The sequence below is a fragment of the Oreochromis niloticus genome, unplaced genomic scaffold, assembly GCF_001858045.2.
Source record: "Oreochromis niloticus isolate F11D_XX unplaced genomic scaffold, O_niloticus_UMD_NMBU tig00006690_pilon, whole genome shotgun sequence".
Lineage (NCBI taxonomy): Eukaryota > Metazoa > Chordata > Actinopteri > Cichliformes > Cichlidae > Oreochromis > Oreochromis niloticus.
This window is the reverse complement of record NW_020328122.1, coordinates 45,895-71,785: the sequence shown is the minus strand read 5'-3', so window position 1 is coordinate 71,785 and position 25,891 is coordinate 45,895. Positions and strand designations below refer to the sequence as shown.

General features: G+C 39.6%; 1 protein-coding gene and 3 long non-coding RNA genes across 18 annotated transcripts; 2 read left to right on the top strand and 2 right to left on the bottom strand.

The window, feature by feature from the left end:
• Nucleotides 1–5,077: 5,077 nt before the first annotated feature.
• LOC112845324 (uncharacterized) lies at nt 5,078–5,895 on the top strand. The gene is made up of 2 exons (XR_003218141.1): nt 5,078–5,382; nt 5,736–5,895. It is a non-coding gene; the product is annotated as an uncharacterized LOC112845324 (long non-coding RNA).
• Nucleotides 5,896–10,866: 4,971 nt separating this feature from the next.
• LOC109200176 (uncharacterized) lies at nt 10,867–12,870 on the bottom strand. The gene is made up of 4 exons (XR_002060366.2): nt 12,703–12,870; nt 11,714–11,842; nt 11,491–11,631; nt 10,867–10,995 (listed from the first exon to the last, which is right to left on the bottom strand). It is a non-coding gene; the product is annotated as an uncharacterized LOC109200176 (long non-coding RNA).
• An 857-nt stretch (nt 12,871–13,727) lies between these two features.
• On the top strand, nt 13,728–19,313 carry LOC109200175 (uncharacterized). 11 transcript variants are annotated; one of them, XM_019355639.2, is made up of 15 exons: nt 13,892–14,345; nt 14,950–15,034; nt 15,177–15,540; nt 15,667–15,717; nt 16,082–16,314; nt 16,412–16,585; nt 16,682–16,775; nt 17,051–17,131; nt 17,227–17,280; nt 17,401–17,485; nt 17,592–17,706; nt 18,074–18,175; nt 18,370–18,537; nt 18,663–18,818; nt 19,052–19,313. In XM_019355639.2, exons 8-15 carry the CDS (start codon nt 17,103–17,105, stop codon nt 19,105–19,107), a joined length of 765 nt encoding a protein of 254 aa, XP_019211184.1. In that variant the 5' UTR covers nt 13,892–14,345; nt 14,950–15,034; nt 15,177–15,540; nt 15,667–15,717; nt 16,082–16,314; nt 16,412–16,585; nt 16,682–16,775; nt 17,051–17,102; the 3' UTR covers nt 19,108–19,313. The 11 variants fall into 11 exon arrangements, with proteins under 11 accessions (XP_019211191.1, XP_019211184.1, XP_019211182.1 ...); XM_019355637.2 differs by having other exon boundaries at nt 15,667–15,768; XM_019355642.2 differs by having other exon boundaries at nt 15,667–15,768; nt 16,984–17,131.
• A 2,116-nt stretch (nt 19,314–21,429) lies between these two features.
• LOC102079391 (uncharacterized) lies at nt 21,430–25,474 on the bottom strand. Of its 5 annotated transcripts, XR_003218139.1 has the most exons (8): nt 25,354–25,473; nt 25,236–25,271; nt 24,731–24,934; nt 24,157–24,318; nt 23,061–23,367; nt 22,881–22,948; nt 21,884–22,370; nt 21,430–21,563 (listed from the first exon to the last, which is right to left on the bottom strand). It is a non-coding gene; the product is annotated as an uncharacterized LOC102079391 (long non-coding RNA). The 5 variants fall into 5 exon arrangements; XR_002060367.2 differs by having other exon boundaries at nt 25,236–25,474; XR_003218138.1 differs by lacking the exon at nt 25,236–25,271 and having other exon boundaries at nt 25,354–25,472.
• Between the last annotated feature and the right edge of the window lie 417 nt (nt 25,475–25,891).

Sequence of the window (25,891 nt, the reverse complement as noted above, 5' to 3'; positions counted from 1 at the left end):
TCACATGTCTGAGAACAGAATCACCAATTACCAGAGTTTGACCCCCGGCGGGTGTGTCGCCGAGTGGGGAAAGACGGTTAGACACATGAACAGGTTGGTGGTGTACCTGGGGCTTCAGTTTAAGACTATGCTTCCTCCTCACCGTCACCCAGCCGCCCTCTTTCCCCAGCTGCTTGGGGTCTGCCGGGGAACAGCTAGCGGGGCCTACGCTATCTTCGGCTGCACCAGCTACAGGGGCCTGGCTAGCTACGGGTGAATGAAGGGTGCGAAGCCGAGTCTCCAATTCAGTAATCCTGGCCTCCAGAGCTGCAAATATGCTGCATTTGTTACAGGTATCATTACTGCTAAAGGAGGCCGAGGAGTAACTAAACATCTGACACAATGAGCAGGAAAGTGCAGGAGGGACAGGTGAAGTAGCCATGGTGCTAACGAGTCGGCTACGAGCTAAGCTAAGCTAGCGAAACAGTAAAGAGACAGTGAGTGAATACTTTGGCTATAAATTAGGCAGTGAGTACACAGAAAGGGTGATTCAGATGAAGCACATTAAGATTATACTATGAAAAAGGGATGTATCAAAAGATTTAAATTAAATTGCTAAGCAGAAAAGCTACTCAGAAACACCACTGTGTTTGAGCAGGAACAGGAAGTGATACTCTACCACAAAGCGAGCGAACACCAAGTGACAGCGCCACCAATTTCTTGGCAACTATACAGTACATCAATTTTACTTGGTGGGTTATACATTTAGTATAGTGAGAAGTAGTGGTGTGCGATACTGCATATTTTGGTATCGATTCGATACCAAGTAAATTCGGGCCAGAATCGCCAATACCAATACCGATACGATACTTTTCAATAAATAAGATGGATGCCCCATTGAATTGCTAAATCACTATTAATTTTCATGACCTTAAGTGTTTTTTGTGATGTTTCCTTTGGTATTAATAATTAGTTAAAACCCAGGACATAATTAGGAGAAATAATTTATTTATAATTAAATAAAAAATGTTTTATTATTGTGGCGGGTCGTGGTCTGCGATGCCGCTGCAGGTGAGATGGACTCACCTTCACTGCATCTACAATGATGCCTCGCCGGCTTAAAACCTGTGCGCTGCTTGTGCTGTTGTTGTTTTTGGTGTTGTGTAGCTACAGCTAGCAGCAGGAGGGCTGCAGCCGTTGAATGTAGGCTACTGTTACAGCAACCGTGTGATCACTGTAAGGGTGGACAGCGCGCGGCTCGGGGTGAGCCGGAGGCTGGCGCGCCAGCGGGACCTGCCAAGCTGGAGACGGAGGTTAAGGTGCACGGGGGTCCTGCCACGACTGAGGGCGGCATGCTGTCCACGGCCGGCACGCAGGCCCAGCTGGCTGTGAGCCCCAGCTCACTTCCACGCCTGCTGCGCTGCCGCTGCTTGCCATATGGGTGGCCATCAGGCCAGCTCCGGGGTTTCCGCTGGAGGCGCGAGCGACCGCCAGAGTGGACACTTCCCCATCGCTGGGCTGGGGCATGGTGCGCCGATGGTCCGGGCCGATTCCCGCACCTGCTTGCAGGGTGAAGTGAAGCGGACGAGGGGGGTATGCGGCAGGGCGTGTTCTGCGATGCCGCTGCAGGTTTGGTGGTGGTGATGTGTACGGCTGCCAGCGGGAGAGCTGCAGCGTTTGAATGTACTGTTACAGCAACCGTGTGATTATTCTAAGAAGAAATGATGCTGCGAAGCATGAAAATGCCATCGGGTCTGCCCTGGTGGCAATCTTTTTTTTTTTTTCTTAAATCTTAAGTGCACGCAAAGCAGTAAAAAAATTAAAACAAATACTGTTGATAAACTATAATACAAAAATTACAATTAAAATTCTCAACAACAAAAACAAATAATTAATATGTAAACAACTTAACAACCCCCAAAGTGTCTAAGTCACGTGACGTGTCAGTGCAACATCGAAACATAAGAGTGGGGGAGAGGGAGCAAAGTGCTCTCCGCTGACACAGGAGCGGTGAGTCCAGTGACTATGTTGCTTCGTTTTTGCCGAAAGCACAGCATAGCAAACAAGCAGAACTCAAAGTAAAGAATCGATCTCACCAGGCTAGTATCGATCCGATACCGATGCCGACTTGGGATTGATACTATCGATATTTGGATCGATCCGCCCACCACTAGTGAGAAGACAATGCTTTTTAAATATGTTATCATTTCACACACATATATGCACACATATACCTACAGTTAAGCCCATAATTATTCATACCCCTGCCAAATTTTGACTTAAAGTTACTTTTGTTCAACAAGCAAGTTCTTTTTTGAGCAGAAATGACACAGGTGTCTCCCCAAAGATAATAAGATGATGTACAAGAGGCATCATTGTGGAAAAAAATATTTCTCAGGTTTTATTTATATTTTAGCAAAAAGTATCATGTCCAGAATTATTCATACCCTTCTCAATAATCAATAGAAAAGCCTTTATTGGCTATTACAGCAATCAAACGCTTCCTATACTTGCAGACCAGCTTTTTGCATGTCTCCACAGGCATTTTTGCCCATTCATCTTTAGCAATGAGCTCCAAATCTTTCAGTTTGGAGGGTCTTCTTGCCATCACCCTGATCTTTAGCTCCCTCCACAGATTCTCAATTGGATTCAAGTCAGGACTCTGGCTAGGCCACTGCAAAACATTAATGTTGGTGTCTGCTAACCATTTCTTCACCACGTTTGCTGTATGTTTTGGGTCATTGTCGTGCTAAAATGTCCACTGGTTCCGAAGGCCAAGTTTTTCTGCAGACTGCCTGATGTTGTTGTTGAGAATCTTCATGTATTGCTCTTTTTTCATGGTGCTGTTTACTGTGATTAGGTTCCCTGGTCCATTGGCTAAAAAAACACCCCCAAAGCATTAGGTTCCCACCACCATGTTTGACAGTGGGGATGGTGTTCTTTGGGTTGAAGGCTTCTCCATTTTTATGCCAAATGAAGGCAACATCATTGTGACCAAATAATTCAATTTTTGTTTCATCTGACCATAACACTGAAGACCAGAAATCTTCTTCTTTGTCCAGATGAGCATTTGCAAAGGCCAAATGAGCTTTTGCATGCCTTAGAAGTGCCTGGAGAAGTGGCGTTTTCCTTGGTCTGCATCCGTGGAACCCAACAGTGTCCGTTGGACTGTCTGCCTTGAGACATTGCCACCAGCAGAGCCCAGATTCACCAGAATGGCCTTGGTGGTGATCCTTGGATTCTTTTTCACCTCTCTCACTATTCTCCTGGCCAGCACAGGTTTCACTTTTGGCTTCCAACAACGTCCTCTGAGATTTTCCACAGTGCGGAACATCTTGTATTTTTTAATAATACTTTGCACTGTAGCCACTGGAACTTGAAAACATTTGGATATGGCCTTGTAGCCCATTCCTCACTTGTGAGCAGCCACAATGCACAGCTGCAGGTCCTCACTGAGTTCCTTTGTCTTAGCCATGAATGTCCACAGACCACCTGCAGAGAGCTGCTGTTTTTCACCTGTTGAGTTGATTAAAACAGCTATTCCCAATTAATCAGGGTAATTAGGATGCTTTAGAACAGCTTTGACTATTTGGAATGGTATGGAACTTTGGATTTTCCCAGAGACTGTGACAGTTTGTAAAGGGTATGAATAATTCTGGACATGATACTTTTTGCTCAAATGTAAATAAAAGCTGAGAAATATTTTTTTCCACAATGATGCCTCTTGTACATCATCTTATTATCTTTTGTGAGACGCCTGTGTCATTTCCAGTCAAAAAATAACTTGCTAGTTGAATAAAAGTAACTTTAAGTCAAAATTTGCCAGGAGTATGAATAATTACGGGCTTAACTGTACATATATATATATATATATATACATATATATATATATATATACATATATATATATATATATATATATATATATACATATATATATATACATATATATACATATATATATATATATATATATATATATATATATATATATATATATATATATATATATATATATATATATATATATATATATATATATATATATGTGTGTGTGTGTGTGTGTGTGTGTGTGTGTGTGTGTGTGTATTATTTCGAGTATCGGAGTGGTTTGAGAATTGAAATAGTGAAAAATGCACTCTCTCGCACAACTGTCACTTCTCTATTTTAATTCTAGAGTACTGTTATTTGTATACCTGCAAAGACACCTGCAACCTAGCTCCTCATGTCTAGTTTTATGACCCAAAGATCATTTCCTGTTGTTCTCTTAAGCAATATTCTCTGCAACTCTGCAAAAGCATGCTGTTCTTCACACTTAATGTTTTGCTGAGCAATCCAATGACCTATGATACACTTTATGATTCAATGTTGCCCTGCTTTTAAACAGGCCTGTTTTAAATGCATGAAACAAAATACACAGAAAATAAACACTAGAAAATGCATTTTTCTAAGACACCACGGAGAAGACTTTCGCGCTTCCAAACCTGTCGGCACCCGTACCGTGATATGCGTAAGTATAGCGCAACAGCATTTGCGGTGAGGCTGGCTTGACTGTGACACTTGACCGCAGTTAGCAACCGCCAGATTATAATGTTGCAAGCAATCACAAACTCTACAGTCTGTCTAACTCCAATGAATACCAATCAATCTATTGTTCGCAACAGAGATAAACTCAGCATAAACTGAACCCACATTAAAGTTAGCTCGGTGCTTACCTTTACATGAGCCCACAAACCGAGAGAAACTCCGTGATGAAGCTGGAAGTCTTTCCAAGCACAAGAAACAGATCAGGGAGCAGAGACCCACGTGGTTCACGCTGATCTCAGCTACGATCCAGGAGACAGGGGTGTGCAGATCGATGCAGATATCGATCCAAACGTTGGTAGTGGTATATGTTCCTGTAGGTTTACTACATTAGTCCCGTTTTATGAAAAGCAGCTCTCTCTATGCCTCATCTACTGCACACACACACACACACACCTTGCTCCGCCCCCTTTCCCGGCCTCTGCTGTGATTTGTTGCTGTGCGGTCACGTGACTCAGCTGCACAATGAAACCACGTGGGGTGTTATTTCAAAATTAGGGCTTCGGAACGTGATGTCACGGGAGGTGGGCCACGCCCCCTTTCGCCATGACAATAGGACAGACAGGATACAGCTTCAGCTATGGTTCGTACGTGATGTGTTGGCAGTTGCAACGTTAGATCACACGATCATGAAGGCAAGAAGCTGGATAATGGGCTCTCTTTACATCGTTTTCCATCCTGGAGGCAATGTGAAGGATCCCATGTATCCGATATTACTAAACAAAGACGTCAGGCTTGCATTGCAGCGGTGAGACGAGCGGATCGAGTTCTGTGCAATACCCAGCTTTTTTTTGGTTTGGTCTCCACATTTTCTTTCCGGTGAGTTCTAAATTAATTCATATCACTATTAAAAGGCTTTTAGTGTTTTTTCAATGCGCTGAGGTCATAGATAATGAGATAAAACATGCTAATGTGTGATGCTGCAGAACCACGTCATGTCATCATGTCGACTGAGTAGCTTATGATTTAGCATTATTGCAGGCAAACCAGCATATGAAATGGATGTAACAATTCCAGACTGGGCACCAACAGTGCACATGGGCCTCTAAAAACATACTAAATTGCTATCATTGTACACTAATCCGCACATAACTTCCAGATGAATCACACACCTGTCATTGGAATATTGGTGTACATTTACCTTATGTGTATGCACTAATTTTATCTTACAGGCTTTTGTTATGCAGCTGCAGAGTCTGAAGGTGTGCCGCGTGCAGAAGTGATCGATGAAGATCTGACAGAAGACCAACAACAAAATCACCATGTCATAGAGGCAGTGGACAGCATTTGTGTTGGATAAGTGGTGGTTGAAGTACCAGCTGCAAATGTGGACAGTGGCGATCGGACAAACAGCATCACGGAAGCTAAAGAGCAGACGAAGGATTGTGTGTGCAATTAACAGGGCAGAGCAGAAATAAACACAACACTGCTTGATAAGATTGTTAAGGTTTGCTGTGTTTTGGTTAATATGTGCCCCAGTGTGGTTGTCAAACCAGCGCCAAATGAAACTTGCTCTTGTTGAGTATTCATAAATTGAATATGTTGTGTTGCATGTGTAGTTCATTGTAAATAACTGTACTTTGTGTGAAATAGTTTCAATAAAACAGAAAAGAATAGTATATTTGTTTGTTTGTTTTATTCTTGATCTGTTCACATGTACTTAGCAAGTACATAAAAATGAAATGCAAACTATTTACATGGCAACACACAGCTGGCATCAATCTTGAACCACAAAATGAAACATTACAGGCTATTTAGAGCAGCATGTTGTTTGGAGAAGTATTTCCCAACAAGTTCAGGAAGACACACTTTAAGAAGGAAGCGCCGAATGACGCTCTCAACCTTCAAACATGGAATGCCAACATGCTTATGAGCACATTTGCATTGTGTACATCTTAAAAAAATAATGAAGCAGCCTTATTTAATAATTTTGTAAACTTGTAAATAAATTTTCAACCCTAACAGATGTCAAATGTGTTTAGGGACTTTTAAAGTCTTTCTTCATCGGGTTATGTGTTTTGATGTGTGCTATACTAAATTTGTGGGTCATCTGTGTCATCATGGGAACGTCCACGGGGTACTTCAGAGAGAACCCTTCTTAAGTAGGAGAGTGTATGATACATCCATAGAGAAACGTGTAAATCTTTGAAAATTGTCTGATTGTTTTACTTAGCAGGTGACTGTAAAGTGGACCTGGGATGTCCCTGTGACTCTTTAGTGGGTTCATTTTTTTTTCATTATTAAAGTAATGTTCTTTGAATTCTTTTAATACAGCAAGGTGGCACAGGATAGCACATATTTAAAAATAATTTTTAATGCAATTCAGTTTCTTTACTGTATTACAAAGTTAATCAAAATAAAAAGATTTTCATGAAAATATTATTTTGTTTTATTGAGTTTTATGCAGTTTGACATTTCATTGTTCCTTCAATGCACTTCATATGATATCAGTAATTCCATAAATTTTCTTCTTTCAGGTGGCTTTAGGAAGACACGTTTTCCAAAACCTTCAAAATAGGCTGGTGCAGTCCTACCAACAACAGCCCTTGGACCTTGATCATATTGAGTTCCTCTGCGTGAACGCATCAACTCTAGTCTGTTCTCTTTCTGCTCATATTAATGTTCCATCACTGGTAGGTTTATTTGATTTAGTTTTGGTTACCTTTAAAAATCGTTTCAATATATGCCATTCTTATGTATCTTATAATGTTAATTTTACAGTGTAGTAATTATGCTATACAAATACACCTGTCATCCATTGCTTTGTTAAATCCAAGATGAAATTTTGTTCTGTGTTTCAGTATAAAGATTAGGGATAAGAATAATGTTACTAAGATGGTAAAACTGAATTCTAGGATTTCATCCAACTAAATATTTTAATGCAACCATTTTTTAGGTAGTTGAAGCTCTTCACTACCTCATCTCCCTCATCCATTCCAATATGGATACAAGGTCTGCCATTGTTGTTGACAGCTCAGCTGGTGAACGGGGGAGGGCAAAGCTCTATGTTTCCAAAGACCACCTCAAAGATCTAGTAAAGATGGACCTCTCCGTTCCTTGTATCTCCAAGCTTTTGGGCATCCATCCATCCATCCATTCGCTTCCACTTATCCTTTTCAGGGTCACGGGGGGCGCTGGAGCCTATCCCAGCTGTCATAGGTCGAGAGGCGGGGTACGCCCTGGACAGGTCGCCAGTCTGTCGCAGGGCTAACACACAGGGACAGACAATCATTCACACTCACATTCACTCGCACATTTACACCTAGTGGCAATTTGGATTATCCAATTACCCTATCCCCACAAGCTGCATGTCTTTGGACGGTGGGAGGCGGCCGGAATACCCGGAGAGAACCCACGCAAACACGGGGAGAACATGCAAACTCCACACAGAAAGACCCCGGCCTGATGGTGGAATTGAACTCAGGACCTTCTTGCTGTGCGGCAACAGTGCTAACCACCGTGCCACCGTGCTGCGATTTTGGGCATATCGCAGAAAACAGTCCGACGAAGAATGGAAGAGTGGGGCCTCTTAATAACGGCAACCTACAGCTCACTATCAGATGATGAACTTGACAACTTAATTGCAGCCATAAAACAGGAATTGAAATATCTGGGTTAGTTATTCATGTGAAAAATAATGCTTGTAATAAGATTCTATTTTATTTTTCTTGCTAGCAACCTTTCATATTTACATGAATAACACTAGCTGAATGTCATGATTAGTTAGTAGTTTGATTTACTGTACTATACGTGCCTTCCAATGTGCTGTTGTAATTGTTTCACTATGGAATGTCTTTTTAGGCTACAGAATGGTTAAAGGACGCCCCAGGGCACTTGGTCCACAGGGTGCAGTGGAACAGAGTATGGGATTACATGCGTCGTGTTGACAGTGCTGGAATCCTTGAAAGGATGGCAAATCTTGGATGTGTTGTCAGAAGGACATACAGTGTTCCTGGTCCTCTGTCACTGCTCCAAATTGACACCAACCATAAGTTAATTTGGTAAGTTTAACATAACTCAATAGTGACGTTCTTCCTTGAGGCTGTACAGAAGCATGGATTTCCATCGAGGTATAATGCAAAGATTTGCTGTTCACATTAGAGCATAGAGGCTTAAATCAGTCTCACTTCAATTTTGAATACACATTCGTGCCTTACACAAATGCTTGCTGTCTGGAAATGATTGAATTTTCCTATCATTTGTATTCTATTTGCAGAGAAATACTACTACAATAATAATAATAATAATAATACTAATACGTTTTATAACACCTTAAGGTTACCTTACAATAGCAACAATACAATATATTGAAACATTGCAAATAAAATTTAGACATAAGTTAAAGAAGAAAAAAGCAAGCATGACAGTATAAAAGCTGAGCAAGTTAAAATGGACTAACACAGAATCAGGTGTATGCAATTCTGAATAGATGGGTGTTGAGACGTGACTTAAAAGTGGTGAAAAAGTTTGTGGTCCGGAGATCTGGCTGAGGTACATCCAAAGTCTTGGGGCAGAACAACTAAAGGCTCTGAGTCCCATTGTAGTTAGGCAAGCATGTGGAACAGACAGAAGGGAAGCTGATGAAGAGTGAAGTGTATGAGAGGGCGAGTACAAATGTAGTACAAATATAGAAGATCAGATAAATATGGACGAATATGTCAAATCAGCGTCAGCTGTTTCCCATGTGTTTTCATTTCCTCTAATCACACTTGTGTGTATTTAGTCTGTGTGTTTCTGTTCATTCTTTGTCATGTTGTATGTTGTCATTTGTACCATGTTTCCATGCATCTCTGCTTCTACGCTCCAGGTTTTAGGTATCTTTGTATCCACGGCGAGTTTCATGTTTTGATTTTTATGTTTATCTTTAGTCTGCCCAGTTTAGCTTCATCTCTGCCTTTTGTTTTGTATAGTTTTTACCAGCCTTAAGAAACGGCTTGCTTTCTGCTAACATTCAAGTTTTGTTCCACATTCCATTTTTGTCTGCACTTGGGTCGACTATTCATACTTCACACAGTCAGCTGCTCAGCCAGACTGTGACAGAACAAGTAAAAGTCTGCATCAGTATTTTCAGTTTTTAATGTTAATGCATTTTGTGTTTGTTGAGTTTACAGTTATATTTTCCTGATAACCCGTCAGTTAATGCAAAGGTAACATGATAAATGCTTTCTGTTCTCATGTAAATCCTTTGTTTAATAATAGCTTCAATAAAATTTTGTTTTGGTGCCATCATGCCTATTCTTGCTGATTTCTATTTTTATTTAATTGTAAAGGCAATATTCAATTGATCTACTGTATTTACAGTCTGACGAGAATTCTTTTTCTTAACTTTGATGGAGTGGCGACCAGTCTAGAATGTAACTTGTATTTAAGTCCAATAACTGCTGCTTCAAATCCATGTCCTTGACAACTTCTGGATTTTAATTTGGGGTGTTCAAGCATATTTCCTTTGATTTACAAAATGATTTCAAACAACCTCAAAAATAATCAGGAAAATTATCATCCAATTTTCATAGCTCAAAACTTGACTTTATTGAAAACAGCTTGAAAGTTACAAAAACTCTCATGACTGTAGAACTGTAATGTTTTGATGTATGTTAGCTGTCCTGCATGCGGTAATTAAATAGCTTGACCACAGCTGACAGTGTGGCAGATTTTTATTAACATTATATTCAACAGCATTGGACTGTGTGTAACATTTAATACAGCTTTAGTATTAATCTACTTTTTTACACCTCTTGTAATCCATGAAACTGCTTCAAACAAAGAGATGATGTGAATCGGATGCATGACAATGACTTTAAGTTAACAAAACAACCCTAAATAACACAATCATTAGTTCCTTAACTTCAAATATAAATGTTAATGGTGGGAACTGTAACTTTAATTTTTATATTTAAACTCGCATAACAATATTCCCAAAAAATCAATAAGCCTACGTAAACAGTGAAACTTTTGGCTATGTAAAACATTTTTCAAGCATGGTAAAGTTTATTCGACATCCAGTGTCTACAAATTGCTTTTAAATAAGGCCGAAACCTGTGGCACAAGTTGCAATGCAATCATCAACATGTTTGGAAAAGACATTGTACTCGTGGAAGTGCCCAGGGACACGCAACATTCCAAAACATGTACAGGATATGAGGTAGTCTGCTTTGACCACTTCAACCTTCATGGTACCAGTCGGAATTTCCCACCCGACCCAAAACCTCATCAGCTGGCTGAGCTGGAATGGAGTGGCTGTAAAAATAATCAATGCATTAGAAATCAAATTAGATTCAAATTTTGAATCGCAATGCAATTACACTTGCCTGTTTCAATGTAGGTCTTCAGAAATCCCACTGTTTGCATTTGGATGCTTAGTGGGTAAGGTGGATCATCATCGTCTTCATCATCGCCCTCATCTCCTGGCCAAACAATGTGGCTAAGAACAGCCTAAAATGAGATTTCAGAGACACACTTGAGAATGCAACTGCCTTAAAAACTGTTTTTTTACATATTAAATTTGTGAAGGGACTTTTTTCCGACACTTGGCATTTATATATGATGTATTCTATGGGGTGCTCATGATGGCACTGGATTACCTGGCAGCCTTTAAAAGAATTTCCCTCAGGATGAATAAAGTATTATCAATCAATCATTTTGTCTCACCTAAAGTATAATGGTAGAAGGACTGATTCTTACTTTTCTACTCTCCCAGACCCTTCAGTTTTTTCTACAACAATTATCATTCTCACAATCACATTCTTATTTTCAGTACTTCCTACCAAAAATTCATACAGAGCGGGGAGCCAGGGATCTTAACAAACTGCTGATCAGTATATGACCTACTCTACCTCCTGAGCTACAGCCTCCCCTAAAAGCAGCATTAACTGTCATGCCATCTCGCCTTGTCACTGTAGTCGGCATCTTATAAATGCATTGAAATACCTGTGCAGTAAGAATGCTGTCTTCATGCTGGGGAAAGACCACTGAGGCTGTGTCAGGTCTTTGTTGAAGCATAGTCAACAATCCGGTGTCCTTCAGACCTTTTCTGATGTGTTTTGTCTGCCTTTTAGTTCAGCCTATCACCTAAAACAATAATTAAAAATAACCACATGACATTTGCTTAGGTGATGACAATCTAAAAACAATTTTTAAAGGGCAATCTTACTGCATGATGGAGAAGCTGTTGGAACAGCCATCTGCAGTTTTCTGCACTGACGGGTGGCAAGTCCCAGGAAATGGCCAAATTGTTAATGTCATCCTTCTGCTGCTCAGTGAGGTGTTTGTTACCGTCAAGCTTATAGAGGAGAAAAATTCAAATTTTAGTATGTTGCAAATGTATTGCCTAAAAAATCTGCATTTTCTTGCAGATATAAAAATGAGTTAATTTAAATTATGATTTCACTAATGCTGGGCTCACACTGTGCGATTTTTGGCCCATTTTGAGCCGATTTTTGAGTCGTGCGACTGATTTGGTGATCGGCCCAATTTTGGCCTTCATCGTGCGTCTTGCATCGTGTAGTGTACGTGGGATAACGAGAAGCGATTAGCACCTCACAACCAGCTCCCGATCATCAATCGCTTGGTCGTGAGGATTTCAAACATGTTTGAAATCCTCGCGACCGTCATGAGGGTGTCACCGCAGCTTCTCACACTGCGCACGCGAAAACACAAATGTCAGTGAAAAAGACGCCGCAGCAAGGCAGTGCAGCGTGTCATCTGGACACAAGCGATGGAGACACAACTTGTAGAACTTTGGAAAGCTCATCCAAGTCTTTTCGATGTGGACTCACGACCACAACAACCGTGAAAATAGTTGGATCTACACTGCTGCTCAATCACAGCTGCCTGATCAATGTTTTCATTAGTAATTTAGCAAAGTTGATGGTGGTGGTGTGTGTGTCTGTGTGAGTGAAATACAGAGAGGGAGAGCGAGCGACAGAATTTCTGTTATAACCTTCATTTTATGGATGCACAGTGTGAGCACTCAGGTCACATCAGAGCATCGGGCCGTATAGTGTGAGACCCTGCATCGTGACCTATGAACTTCTAACCCCTGCGAGTCAATCGTGCAGTTTGAGCAGGAGCTGAATCGCGCGACTGAAAAAATCGCACAGTGTCTGCCCAGCATTGGGCTTGAAGTAAATTAGTATTCACCCTGTAAATTGTAGAACGAATATCTAGATCTGGCACATCATCGAGCTGGACAGTGACAGTGTCTCTATCAGCATGGACCAACATGTGAATAATAGCCTTGCTGAGGCCATGCAATCGTGGCCCATCGTTCAAAAATGAATGCCCAATCATTCTGCCTGCTACCACAAAGTCACTAACTGCCAAAATTTGACAAGTAGAAGGCACTAGATGGTTCTGCACTGCAAAAACTCAAAATCTTACCAAGAGTATTTGTCTTATTTATAGTTAAAATTATCTCATTACACTTAAAACAAGACAAAATCAGCTAAAAGGCAACATTTCAGTAAGCTAAAGGAACTTGTTTCAAGACAGTAAATCTTAAGACTAGAAAAAAACTAGACAATTTTCACTTTTTCCATTGGCAGATTTTTTTTTCACTTATTTCAAGCTAAAATATCTTGTATTAAGTAAAAAAAAATGTGTACTAGCTAGCATGACTGAGTTTATATACTGCTGGGCGGGTGCTATGATGTTATTGATGCTGAACTTGTTTTATCTTATTTTATTTATAAGGTTAGAATACATTATAATCAGAGCTCCCCTTTGTCACTTAAAATATGTTTACATAACTATTTTTGATTTTGTTGCAATTTCAGCTGTCTTCTTGGCCAGATTACTCTTAAAAGAGAAATTTTTAAAGTAAACAGGAATTTTTTTAAGTGCATAAATAAAGGATACATAAAAATCACTGCCAAACACTGATTGGGGCTTCTACGTTGTTACAGGAATGTTGTTTGTTGCTCAAGATGACTTGCTATCATTGATGAGGGATACATTTGATATATGTTTCACATATTATAGAGCAATAAGTTATTTATAGCAGTTTAACCCTTTAAGACCTACCATAGAACCAAGTCCGCCAGAGCTTATATTATAGTTTTACATGCTGTAGTGCCAACTTTTGGAGCATTTCAAGTTGATATACATCAATACAACCATTATAGCCCAAATTTTAATAATATGTATGCATTAAGTGCATAGTAATTACCAACCCGTTCTCACTCCCGAGGCGTAAATTACTGACGATTTGTCACGTCCCTTAACTTCTCATGCTGACGCTGAAGGTACCCTTCCACGTTTTTATGCGACGCTGTGGGTTGTCAATTCATTCCAATATGAACCCGCTCTTGGCGATCAGAGAGCTTCAAGCAGAGGCTCCAGCCATCCATTTACTCCAATAATAACCCCGTCACGGCGAAACGTGACGCCTTGAAGTACAATCTAACTGGAAAACCGGGGACCCTCTCCGCGAACGGGTTTTTCTCCCTAATTTAATGCTTTCTTTTAATGACATCCTTAACATTTCTCAACAAAAACACATGAAAGTAACACTGATAATTCAACAATAAAATCGCTTCATTTTCCAAAGTGATTCACGATCTGAAAGTGCGCAGATTTAACGTACATAATCCTTGGTTGGGTTTATTATTTTTATTTCACACTTAAAACACATTTATAGTTTTATTCACCACTCCTGTTAGTTTTGGATGCGCTCGGCTCCAACCAATCAGACGCAACCGGTGTAAGGAAAGGATGATGGGAGAACGGAGAGACCCGTTTATAAGAATAAGAAAAGGAGGCGGAATTGATTGATTCTAATGCAGGTATGTAAAAATACATATATTTCGAGTAACAGCTTGATGTGTGTTTCAAAGGGGGTTTTTTTTCCACAAAAGCTTCAAACAAACAGGGGTGACTGATCTCGGAAACGATTTAATGCATTTAAAAATGGCTACAGCTACCGTCAGCATGCTTGCTAGGTACAGTACGGTAACGACTACACGTGGCTAGTGCAGCATTAGCCATTTAAACCAACGATGATCATTAAATCTATTATAAACATTTAAGGACTTGTGTGTTGCAAAAGAGCCTCACATGGTGTGTAAAGCAGTTTTTGCGCTAATAGTTCTGCTAGCTATTTACAAACCTATGATGCTAACGTTAATTGCTAACGTTAACCGGAGCGCTAAGCTTCAAGCTGCTGACGAACTCCGTCAAGACATGCAGGTAACCTTCTTCTTTTTTTTCTTTTTTTTTGTAAATGTGATCTACTGGAAACAAACGTTAAAGAGGGGACACACTTGTCTAATTTATTGTACGTAGTAAACGTTATATTATTTGATATATTTATTATACATTTTATATATGTGTATATATGTTTCAGTAAGTAAATATTCTTCAATCTCTTTTTTCCCCCATTTTCCGCAGATCAGCATCAATGTCCACGTGAAGAACCTAGTTATGCTGCCAGTGTCAACCCAACAAAAGGCACTTTCACAATATATAAAAGAAGGTATTCCTTTTTTAAAGTTTACTTTTATATTTGTTGTTATAGTTGAGTTAGGCAGGGCTTTTGTGCAGTCCTAAGAAACATACTGCCTAGGGTGTTTTTCACTTTGTGGAAGAGTTTCTTTATTTATATGTTTTTCTGTTAGTGTATGGAACTGAGGTGCTTCCTCAGGTTGTTGGAGGATGGAGAAGAGGACGCAGCCGTGACTTGTGAGATGGCGTCTGAGTCAGCTACTACTCACTAGGAGATCAGAAACATGGTGTCCTTGCAAAAGTGGAAAGAGGCCAGGCCTTGTCTTATAGACAAAATGTTATCTACTCTGGATCCACAGTCACACCGTGTGTGTCAGTGTGGCAAACAAGTAGTTGTGAGGTGTCTGGACTGCCTGCCTCTTCCATTCCTTTGTGCTGACTGTGATATTGCAGTTCACACACGCTTTGTCCTGCACAACCAAGAGGCAGTAACAGGAGGGTTTTTGCAGCCTTCATCAGAGTTTCACAAGCCAATAGGTACGGTTTTTAAGTCCTATGCATTTCTTGCTATGTTCTATGAGTGGGTGCTGTTATTGTATATTTATTGTGTATCAGTTAATTTCCAATTCTTTTTATATATATATTGTGTGTTTTTAATGTTAGTTCGGCTGTTGCCTGTGCAAAGGCCAGACCATGTGTGTGACTGCCAAGCAGGTAACGTTGAGGTTTCACCCGGCGCAGTTGTGGCTCTTGTAACCATAAATGGTTGCCCTTTTGTCACACAGTACATACACAATAGATGTGTTTGCAGGTTTTAGTGCAAATTGTACATTGCCATCATCATTGTTTATTTATATAGCACTTTAAAAACACACAAGGCTGACCAAAGTGCTGAACAATAGAAACATAATAGATACATCTATAAGAATTGCTATCTTGTTTTGAATTACCCTCGGCCTGCAGTATATGTGGGCACCTGTCAAAGGTCATTTGGATTTACTTTGCTTTGCTTTGAAAACAACATGAAAAAAATGAATGCTTTGACCCATGACTGAATTTATCCTTATCCTTCCTAAAGGCTGTTATAACCTTGCACTGCCAGTGGTGAGCTGCACCAGCTGTGACTTAATGTGGTCCCCCTCAGTTAAGGACATCCTGGGTAGTGGATATTGGCCTGGCACCTTAAATTTCTGCACCCTGTTTTCAATGGATGCCTTTCAGTCTTTCTATGACATTAAGAAGGCTGCACCAGGGATGTCACTTAAGGCATTTGTCAAAATGCTAGATGAAAGAACAGCCCATTTTTGAAGGGTGAGTTTCTAAATTTGTCACGTTTAAGGAAATTGTGCAAATCAATGTTTATGATGACTGTCCGTGAATATTCTGTTGTTTGTCCTCTACTTAAAAGACTGGCCGAATATCAGCTGATGCCTTCAGTAAAAGCTTTGTGGAGTGGAGTGCTGTTTGAGATGGACAGGATGTGCAAGGAGCCATGCATTAGCTGCCCTGCCTGCACTCCAGACGTGCTTGCCGTCTCAGTTGATGGAAACTGGAAGCTTTATCGCATTCAATCAAATACAAGGTACGTTATGCATTGTGTACATAAATCAAATATGGCTTTGTAGAAAAAAAGTATTTTAATGTTTCTTTTCAAACAACTGTCACTGTGTCCGTTCAGCACTTCAGAGCAGGCGAACTTTGAAGGTGTCTTCATTGAAAAAGATGAGGAAGTTGCTGAGTTTATGAAATACATCCAGAGACACACAAATGATGTAAGAGACTCATATATATATATATATTAGTGCTGTCAGCGTTAATCTTGTTAAAATGACGTTAACGCCATAAACATATACACGTGTGTGTGTGTGTGTGTGTGTGTGTATAAATGCATATGGATGGGTGTATATTCATTTTATTTTTCTCTTGGTGTTGTTATAATACTATTTACTTTACTTTTTCTTAATGTATACTTAATTTTAGCGTCCCAGGACATATTACTTTCCTTTGCTCCGATGTGTCCTGTAAATATTTCCCATATTTAATCAAGGTGGCTCAGCTGAGGAACCTCTTGTCAATGCGTCCATTTCTCTCCGTCATGCATGCAAAGGCTCTCATTTGGAAATGCGAGGTATACTGCAGCTTGTAGTTTTGGATTAGTTTGAGACATTTTGTTATAAGGTTGAATGAATTCAGCAGTCATGTATTGTGACCTCCTTTCTATAGATCAAATGGGGAGGTGCGTTTCAGGATGGGGCCGGTTCTACAGTTGGAAAAGAGGTGGGACAAGTAAACAGTTTCCTGTCTAGGGCGGCCATTGAAGTACAAAAACAGGTATGTGTCTGTGTGTGAGATTCCACTCACTCATTAATTCTTATTTTTATACGAACTGAAATGCAGGGCGAACAGACATGCTGACCCTCCTGGCTTTGGGGTGGACCAAAAGGAAAGTGGAACAACTGGTTTGAGCCAGAGATATCTAAAGGTGATTTTTTTTTTTCAACACCCATTTAAATGTGTGTGGTAATGGGGGAAAAACACCTGTACTGTAAAAACATCAATGCGAATGACATTTATTAATGTATTCTTAGATCATAAGGATCCTTAGAGAACAAATGGAGAGCCTGAATATGACCAGAAATGAGCTGGGTGTGGATGACGACACACTGCAGCAATGGGTGGCCGATGTGCAGAAATGGGCTGAAGGTGAGTCTCAATATAACGCACTCGTGTATAACAATAGGACCCACCATGGCCTCATTAAAGAACTTAAGGTAGAGTTAATATCTTTCTGACAGTGTCAACAAACAAAGAAAAATAAGCCTTGTAAAAGTGGAATTTATGGCAGAGTTTTTGCGTTTCATCAAATTGGATTGAACCTGGGTTGAAATGATGTCGTACTAGTTGGTTTTATAAACCTGAACACCGACATACTTGTTATCTAATGATAATGCAGCACATGAAGGCTACAGATGTCTTATAATGAATATCATCAAGTCAGTGATTACAGAGTCCACTGTAGTTTGGTGACTGTTACTCATCCTGTATTCTGATTAATATTCCTCTCACTTAGAAACTGATCAAACTGATGGCAGCCTTGGAGCGTTGCAGGCACGACTAGAGGAGCTTGTCGTCATCATCAGAGTGCGAACACAAAGTCTTTACAGACAAAATGGTACGTCCCAGTTTCTTTGAAATGGACCGTTTGATACTTAGTTTGTACAGCTACTTTGTAAACAGAATAAAATCAGATCCAGGTTTGTTTAATCTGGATGTGATGCGTGTTCTAGCAAACAAATTGATGAGTGTAGATTAAAATGTAACTATATACATTATGTGAAGGTGTGAATTTTTTATGATTATTTACAGATAGCAACAAGAGGCGACACAGAATTCGCAAGGTCATCTTAGATGAGAAGAAACGCTTGGCGGCTGCTGTTGACGACTACAACAAGCTTGCTGAACCAACAAAGCAAATCGTATCCAGTGATGCCCTCATCCAGACCGACATTTGGCTCTGGCAGAGCACAAGTGAACGTAAGCTCTTGATTTATAAATATCCTTTTTAAACAAAATCCCAGTATCTGAGCAGTAGTTGAATGTTTTGTTCTTGAGTCATAACGTGCTACTATGTTTTCCCATCTGATGTTGTTAAACTGTAGCTGCTGCTGAACTCCAGACAAAGAGAGAGGTCTTTGAGAAGGTGATGGCTGTGAGGCGCCTGAGAGAGGACGAGATGATCCTTTGCAGGGAGATGCGGCATCACTGGACAGTGTTGCAAATGCGATCTGTGGTGTTGGGGACAATCTCCTCAGACTGTAAGCACATCTTTTATTTATTAATTATTTGATGAATCAATTGAAAATAAGAGCAGATGCTAAAGTCTTACTGGATCTTTTACCTATATCTAGATTGCTAGCTAACACTGCCTTCTCCCTTTAAAAAAAACTGTTTAATTACAGGATCATAATTCCTTGTGTTTATGAGGTGAGGGTTTTTTTGTTTGTTTTTTTTACTTCACTCATATTTATTTGTTTTGTTCTTTTTACAGCCTCCTTTGTTGGCATGTCGGAGGATGCACAGAAGGGACTCCGTAGCCTGGTTTAAAAAAACAAAGTGAACTGAAAGCTGAAATGCTCAAAATAAAGGACACGTACAAGAGAATCCTCAGCCACCAACCACTCCTGGAAATGGACTCGGAGGAGGAGGAGGACATTCCAGACGATGCCACTGAGAGTGATTTGAGCACTTCTGATGAAGACTGATTGTGTCATCATTGATGTTATTTTTGGTAAAATAAAAAGTTAATCACATCTCTGTTTAATGTGATTTTTCAACAGACATTTTACATTTTGAGAAGAAAAATGGAATTTCCTTGGTGCAGTTGTTTACCCATAATCATGCTTTCCCATGTAATTTAATGACTAGTGTAAATGTTCAGATAGACTAACATAATTTAATTCATGGAATGTTTTCTGTGCTGCTCAAATTACCACAGAATTTAAAAGCACCAGGCAGCAAACTCACAAGGAAATTTTTGTTCAGTGTTTTGTCGAAGAAATCAACAAGTACAATTGAGATGTTTGCTGTAGTGGTGTGTTTGTTAAGAAGCATGCCAGCACACTGGTGAACTGACAGTCCCAGAATGCACCCGAGCCACTGACTCGCACAAGAGCAAATGAAACTGCTTATCTAGGAAGACAACCGTCATCAAAGAATAAGTAAAAGAATAGGAAACTAACGGTAAGGGAAGGTACTGTGCAGTAGGAAAGAAAGGCCAGAGCCGTGCAAAATGACCTCCAGCAGGCCACAAATGTGCTCGTCTGCTCAAACGGTCAGGAACGGACTCCATGAGAGCCCGACATCCACAGGTGAGGGTTTTGCTTGCAGCCCAACACCGTGCAGGATGTTTGGCATTTGCCAGAGAACACAAAGATTGGCAACTTTGCCTCTGATGCCCTGTGCTCCTCACAGATAAAAGCAGGTTCACACTGAGCACTTGTGACAGAGTCTGGAGACGCCGTGGAGAACCTTCTGCTGCCTGCAACATCCTACAGCATGCTGGTTTGGCAGTGGGTCAGTTTTGGTGTGGGGTGGCATCTCTTTGGGGACCGCACAGCCCTCCATGTGTTCGGCAGAGGTAGCCTGACTGCCATTAGGTACTGAGATGAGATCTTCAGGCCCCTTGTGAGACCATATGCTGGTGCGGTTGGCCCCGGGTTCCTCCTAATGCAAGACAATGCTAGACCTCATGTGGCTGGAGTGTGTCAGCAGTTCCTGCAAGACAAAGGCATTGATGCTGTGGACTGGCCCACCCGTTCCCCACACCTGAATGCAATTGAGGACATCTGGGACATCATGTCTCGCTCCATCCACCAACTGCAGCACAAAATGTCCAGGAGTCTGGGAGGAGATCCCTCAGGAGAGCATCTGCCACTTCATCAGGAGCATGCCCAGGTGTTGCAGGGAGGTCATACAGACATGTGGAGGCCACACAGACTACAGAGCCTCATTTTGACGTGTTTTAAGGACATTACATAAAACCAAATTAATGATTCTGTATTGCATTGATCAAGGAACCAACCCAATAGGAGCTAAAGGAATCCTCTTGACATTACTTCACTCAGTAAGTTTATATTATGTTTAATGTGCATTTTCTGCATCAGTTTAGAACATAACATGTTAGTTCTCCCTGGTCCTTTTTGGAGACAGATCCTGAGACAGCAGGCAGCTATGGAGAACTCGTGTCAGCTGTGGTAATTAAGTAATACTTTGATTTAATATTGATTTCATGACAACTATCCTCAGGCACATATTCCTGGATACATATAATGACATAACTCCCATTTTGGAATCATTGCCTTCTTTGATCTTATCAAATTATTGTCATAGATATGAAAATATTGATTGAAACAGAATAATCCATTGAAGTCTCCATCATCATCCAAGATCACTGTTATTATTCAGATTATTTTATCTCTATTTTCCTCTAGAATGTTTTGAAAATCAGCATTTGCTAATAGACTTTTTAAGTTTATTTTGATCCTATTGTTTACGTGTGTAATTGCATTTTTATTGAAATAATGACAGGAAAACCCTTAATCAAATTGTGTCTTTGGTATCTAATAATAATATTAACAATAATAATGTGTAAACAAACAAGAAAAAATTTCAATTATTTTCTAATACCCTGTGTATAAAAACCACATATGACCACAATTCCAAATGTGCAATTGTCACTGCATCTAAACATGACATATTGCAAAAGGTAGAAACATATATATACAATATGTTCTGAAGCTGCTACTGGTGCAGTTAACTTTGCTTTAGGCTCCCATACACAGTACTGCTGACCCTAATCACCTCATACAAGATGTTACTTACTTTACTTGAAACAAATTAGAGAGTGAAACAGAGACTGACACTGGCTGAAATGTATAGTAAATATTTTATTTTGAACTTTTATGCTGAACTACAAACTGAACTGTGCGATCGCACACAGGGATCTGGTTTACTGTGTGTAAAACTGCGCAGATTCTCATGTGTCATCCCACACTTTGCCACTGTCAGGAGAAAAACATAAACAACAACGACAACCACACACAAAATAGGATAATTTAGGTTGTGACATATGACAATTTTTTAGGATGAAATATTTTCTATATTCATGTCATGCTTTATACACCTTCATTGTAATATAAATTAATCAAATCAAGTCAGAGAGTAATAATATATGGAGTAGATGTCAAGCAGGACCACAGCAGCAGCCACGAGCCATCGGAACCTGCTGGATGAGAGAGCACAGAAACTCCAGGGAAGAAGTTTAGTTAGTAACATGCATGAACTGCATTACTATTATTATTATACTATTATGTATGCTTACAGATGGTGAGGGAGAGGGGGAGAGTTTTTAGTAAAAGGAGATGTGACTGCATCTTCAACCAATACTGAGCCTGCATAACCCTGAAAGAGACAGACACACAGAGAGAGAGAGAAAGAGAGAGAGAGAGAGAGAAAGAAAGAGAGAGAGGGGGGGGGGACACTAACCCACAGCAGTCTGGTCCTATGACAGCATAACTAAAGGCTGACCTGAACCAGCCCTAACTATAAGCTCTATAAAGAAGTAAAGTCTTATGCCTACTCTTAAAAGTGTTGACCATGTCCACCTCCAAATCTCATAATGAACTTTGGAGGTGGACTGCTATCAAGCTCCTCAGCTAAAAGCTCCCAATTTACTTTAGTCCAAATACATGAATTCAAACTGAGGTGATAACTATTTATCAACAATATAAATGTCTGTTCCGGTCCAACAAAGTTGTTACTACATACCATATCGAGCAGGGCTTCCACTTGACTTTAACTTCTTTTTCCTGAAAAACATTGTATAAACAAACAGTTAATTAAGAAAGACATGCAAGTTGCATACAAAAAGGAGCTTATAAACATTTGTGTACTATTGAATGGCTCAATATATTATACAATTAGTTTACAAAAACATAAGAACCACTACAATGCTTGTACTGCCAGCATCGAGTGCATGTCAGCAAAGCAACACTGCTTACATTGTGGCTCACAAGCAAAACTAACTGAAGCAGATGTTACTGAATGGGAAGGAGCACCTTCACATCAATCACTCCTTCTGAGCATGATGTCAGGAGGACTTTAAAGAACGTAAACATCAGGAAGGCAGCATGACCAGGTTGTATCAGGTGGTATGTTCCTATTTAATGCCCTACTTGGAGCGAAATCCAGACTCAATGGCTGAATTAGCGTAGATTCATCAAATACAAAAGCTCATGGATAGTCAGTCAGGCACAGTTCAAGTCCAGGAAGTCCAAAGATGCAAACAAATCTGCACAACAGCAGGCTAAATTACTTACATTTACAACTCTCCTGTCTACTATCTCTTCATATTTGAAAATCTTCTGTGTACAGTGTTTTTGGCATTCTGAAAAATAACAAATGAAATATTTACATGAGGTCTGTAAGACTGGAGAAAATGCAAAAATTAAGAAAAAGAAATCTTAACAAACTTAACAAACCTGTCATGTATTTCGTACATTTACAATACCGTAACATCTAATCTTTCCTTGTCCTTTTTTTGTTTGGGACATCCGAGGTGTACGCCGTAGAAATTGAGGGAAATGCAGGAAGCGGAGATGAAGAGGAGGATGCAGGAGGAAGCAGAGATGAAGAGGAGGATACAGGAGGCTGACAGAGGGAAGATGTTGGTTCAGGCTCTAAATGAAGAATAAATTCCTCGTTTAGAGCCTCTGGGTCTGGGGACTGGTCCAGCATCGACACTGTCAGCAGAGGATGGTCCAGCTGCTGGTGTAGAACTTTCAGCAGGAGGTGAAGCTTGTAATTCTGCAAAATTTTAAATATTAAATATTCATTAAAATGGGTTGAAAAAATGTACAGTACACATAAACACATAATAAGTAGTGTTTTGCATGTTTTCAGTTAGGTTTTTACTAAAGTTACAACTTGTAAATATTGGCATCAAATAAGTCATCTCACACACTCTCACTGACCCAAATCATTCAGTACAAGTGCCCTTGGGGGTAGTGTGACATCTGTAGTGCTTTTCTACATTGTACATTAATAAATTAATGAGTGTGACTATAAATCCAGATAGCTGATGACTTTTGTTATACTAGAAAGTCTCGAAGAGAATTATCAGGTCTGGTTTTCGAGAAGATTTTTCAAATTACATTTTTATATATATGAGTGTGAAAGACCATACTATACACACACACACACACATACAAAATTGTTCAGGTGGGTAACACCAGAGGTTCAGTATGGCTAGCTTTGGTGACGTGAACGCCACATGGGGAGGTAATAAGGCATATATAACACTATTTTCATGTTAGCAACAGGACATGTAGGGCAGCTGTCACCTCACAGCAAGACGGTTACTGGTCTGAACCTTGGCTGAAAAATAGAATAGAATAGAACAAAATAGAGTAGAGTAGAATAGAATAGAATAGAATAGCTGGTGACTGTTAACTATCCTCATCTTCACCATCTTGTTTGTCTCTATATCTCGTGGTGAACTGCCTACTTATGTAAGGTGTACAATGAGTATCACCCAAAGACAGCTAGGATAGGCTACCTGATAAGGACACAGATAATGGACAAAGCATATCTTACTTCTCAGAAGGTGTTCATAAAGTTTCCTCATCTTCATGAGGATGTCACGTGCAGCACCATCCGCTGGCTCTATGTGATCACGTCCCCTACTATACAGCCCTTTCGGTCAAACTGTCCAAGAAACAGAATTGGCTGGAAGCCCAGGGCATGTAGTTTTGAAACCTGCAAGAACAACAAAGAAAAACATATGCAGCCAGTCTTTTATGTAAGCAAATTGATGTATAACAAACCTTTAAGTTTCACATCTTTGGTGTTTTCTTGTTGTAAATAGTTAAAAAGTAATTATGGTAACCAAACCTGTAAATTAATGATAAAATCCATCTTGAAATGTTTTGTCTCTCTGTTAATAGCCGATTAAATTAGAAATCAGAAGTAGCTTAAATGAAAATAGTTTTTTCTAGTTTGATGTCTTTAGTGTGATGATGTTATTCTGATGTGAATAACTTTTTTACTTATGCTCTTTTATAAATAAATATGTTATGTGTATACACATGTCTTGTTAGTTTCTTACTTCATGATATACAAGAAAACACTGACAACTGTGATTAATAAAGAACCACTTATTAGATCTGACCTTACTGATAACTGGGCTGAATTGACCACCCTGCTCGCATTTCTGTTTTTTTTTAACAGAGGCAGCCCAGTTGCTGTTCTTGTTTGTTTGTTTTTCAATCCCACCTTTACGTTCAGGCTGCCCAGGCATCCACTGCATGTCTTCCTGTTGCAGGTGTTTGGAGCCTGACAGGAAGGGCATGGTTTGGTTTTTGCTTTATAATTTCTGCAAATGAAAATGGAACATGTAGGGATTATTTCAGGTCTGTTTTGGTGAAATGGTTACAAAAATAATTTGTGACCAAAGAAATAACTTGTATTACGAGGCAGTATTACACCATATTTAGAAAAAAAATCAGTTACGAGATTAAAGTCGTTAATATTGAGTTAATTACGAGAATAGGGTTAAAAAAATGAATTAATTAGAGAAAGGATACATTGCTAAAATAGAGCAGTACTAACATTAGCTGGGTGGCCAAGCAAGTGTCTTACACATGAGAATACGTCACAGAAAAAATTAAATAAACCTTTGCAGAAGTAGTTCTCTTGGTACACAGACTGCTCTGTGAAAACATTTCAAGTTTAATATCAGCTGATTAATATTTCAGTGAACATGCAAATTACCCACAGTTTATCACAACTTACCTAGCTAAGATCTGCCTCGTGTCGAGTTGAAAAATTCGCTGGACCGTGAGTTGAAAGATCCATTTACTACGACTCCCAAGATGCATTGCAGTAAAAACCATCCAATCGCCTTGCTTAAGATCTGTTTACGTGTCGCTGAAGGCACGCTGTTATGGAACGCCAGGACTGCCATAATGAATTACTTAAATACACCATTAAATAATTAATTAAATGTGGCAATAATTAATTAAAATGGGAATTAATTAATTAAATACATAGTTATGACACATGTAATTAATTAATTATTGACACATTTAATTAATTATTTATGTATTTCACATTTTAATTAATTATTGACACATTTAATTAATTAATTATTGACACATTTAATTAATTATTTATGTATTTCACATTTTAATTAATTATTGACACATTTAATTAATTATTTCATGATATATTTATTTATTTCATTTTGGCAGTCCTGGCGCCTGGCTCTCATCATGAATTAATTTTATCTGTCAGCCTCACCCATCAAACTCACGGGGCGGGGTTAACGCTG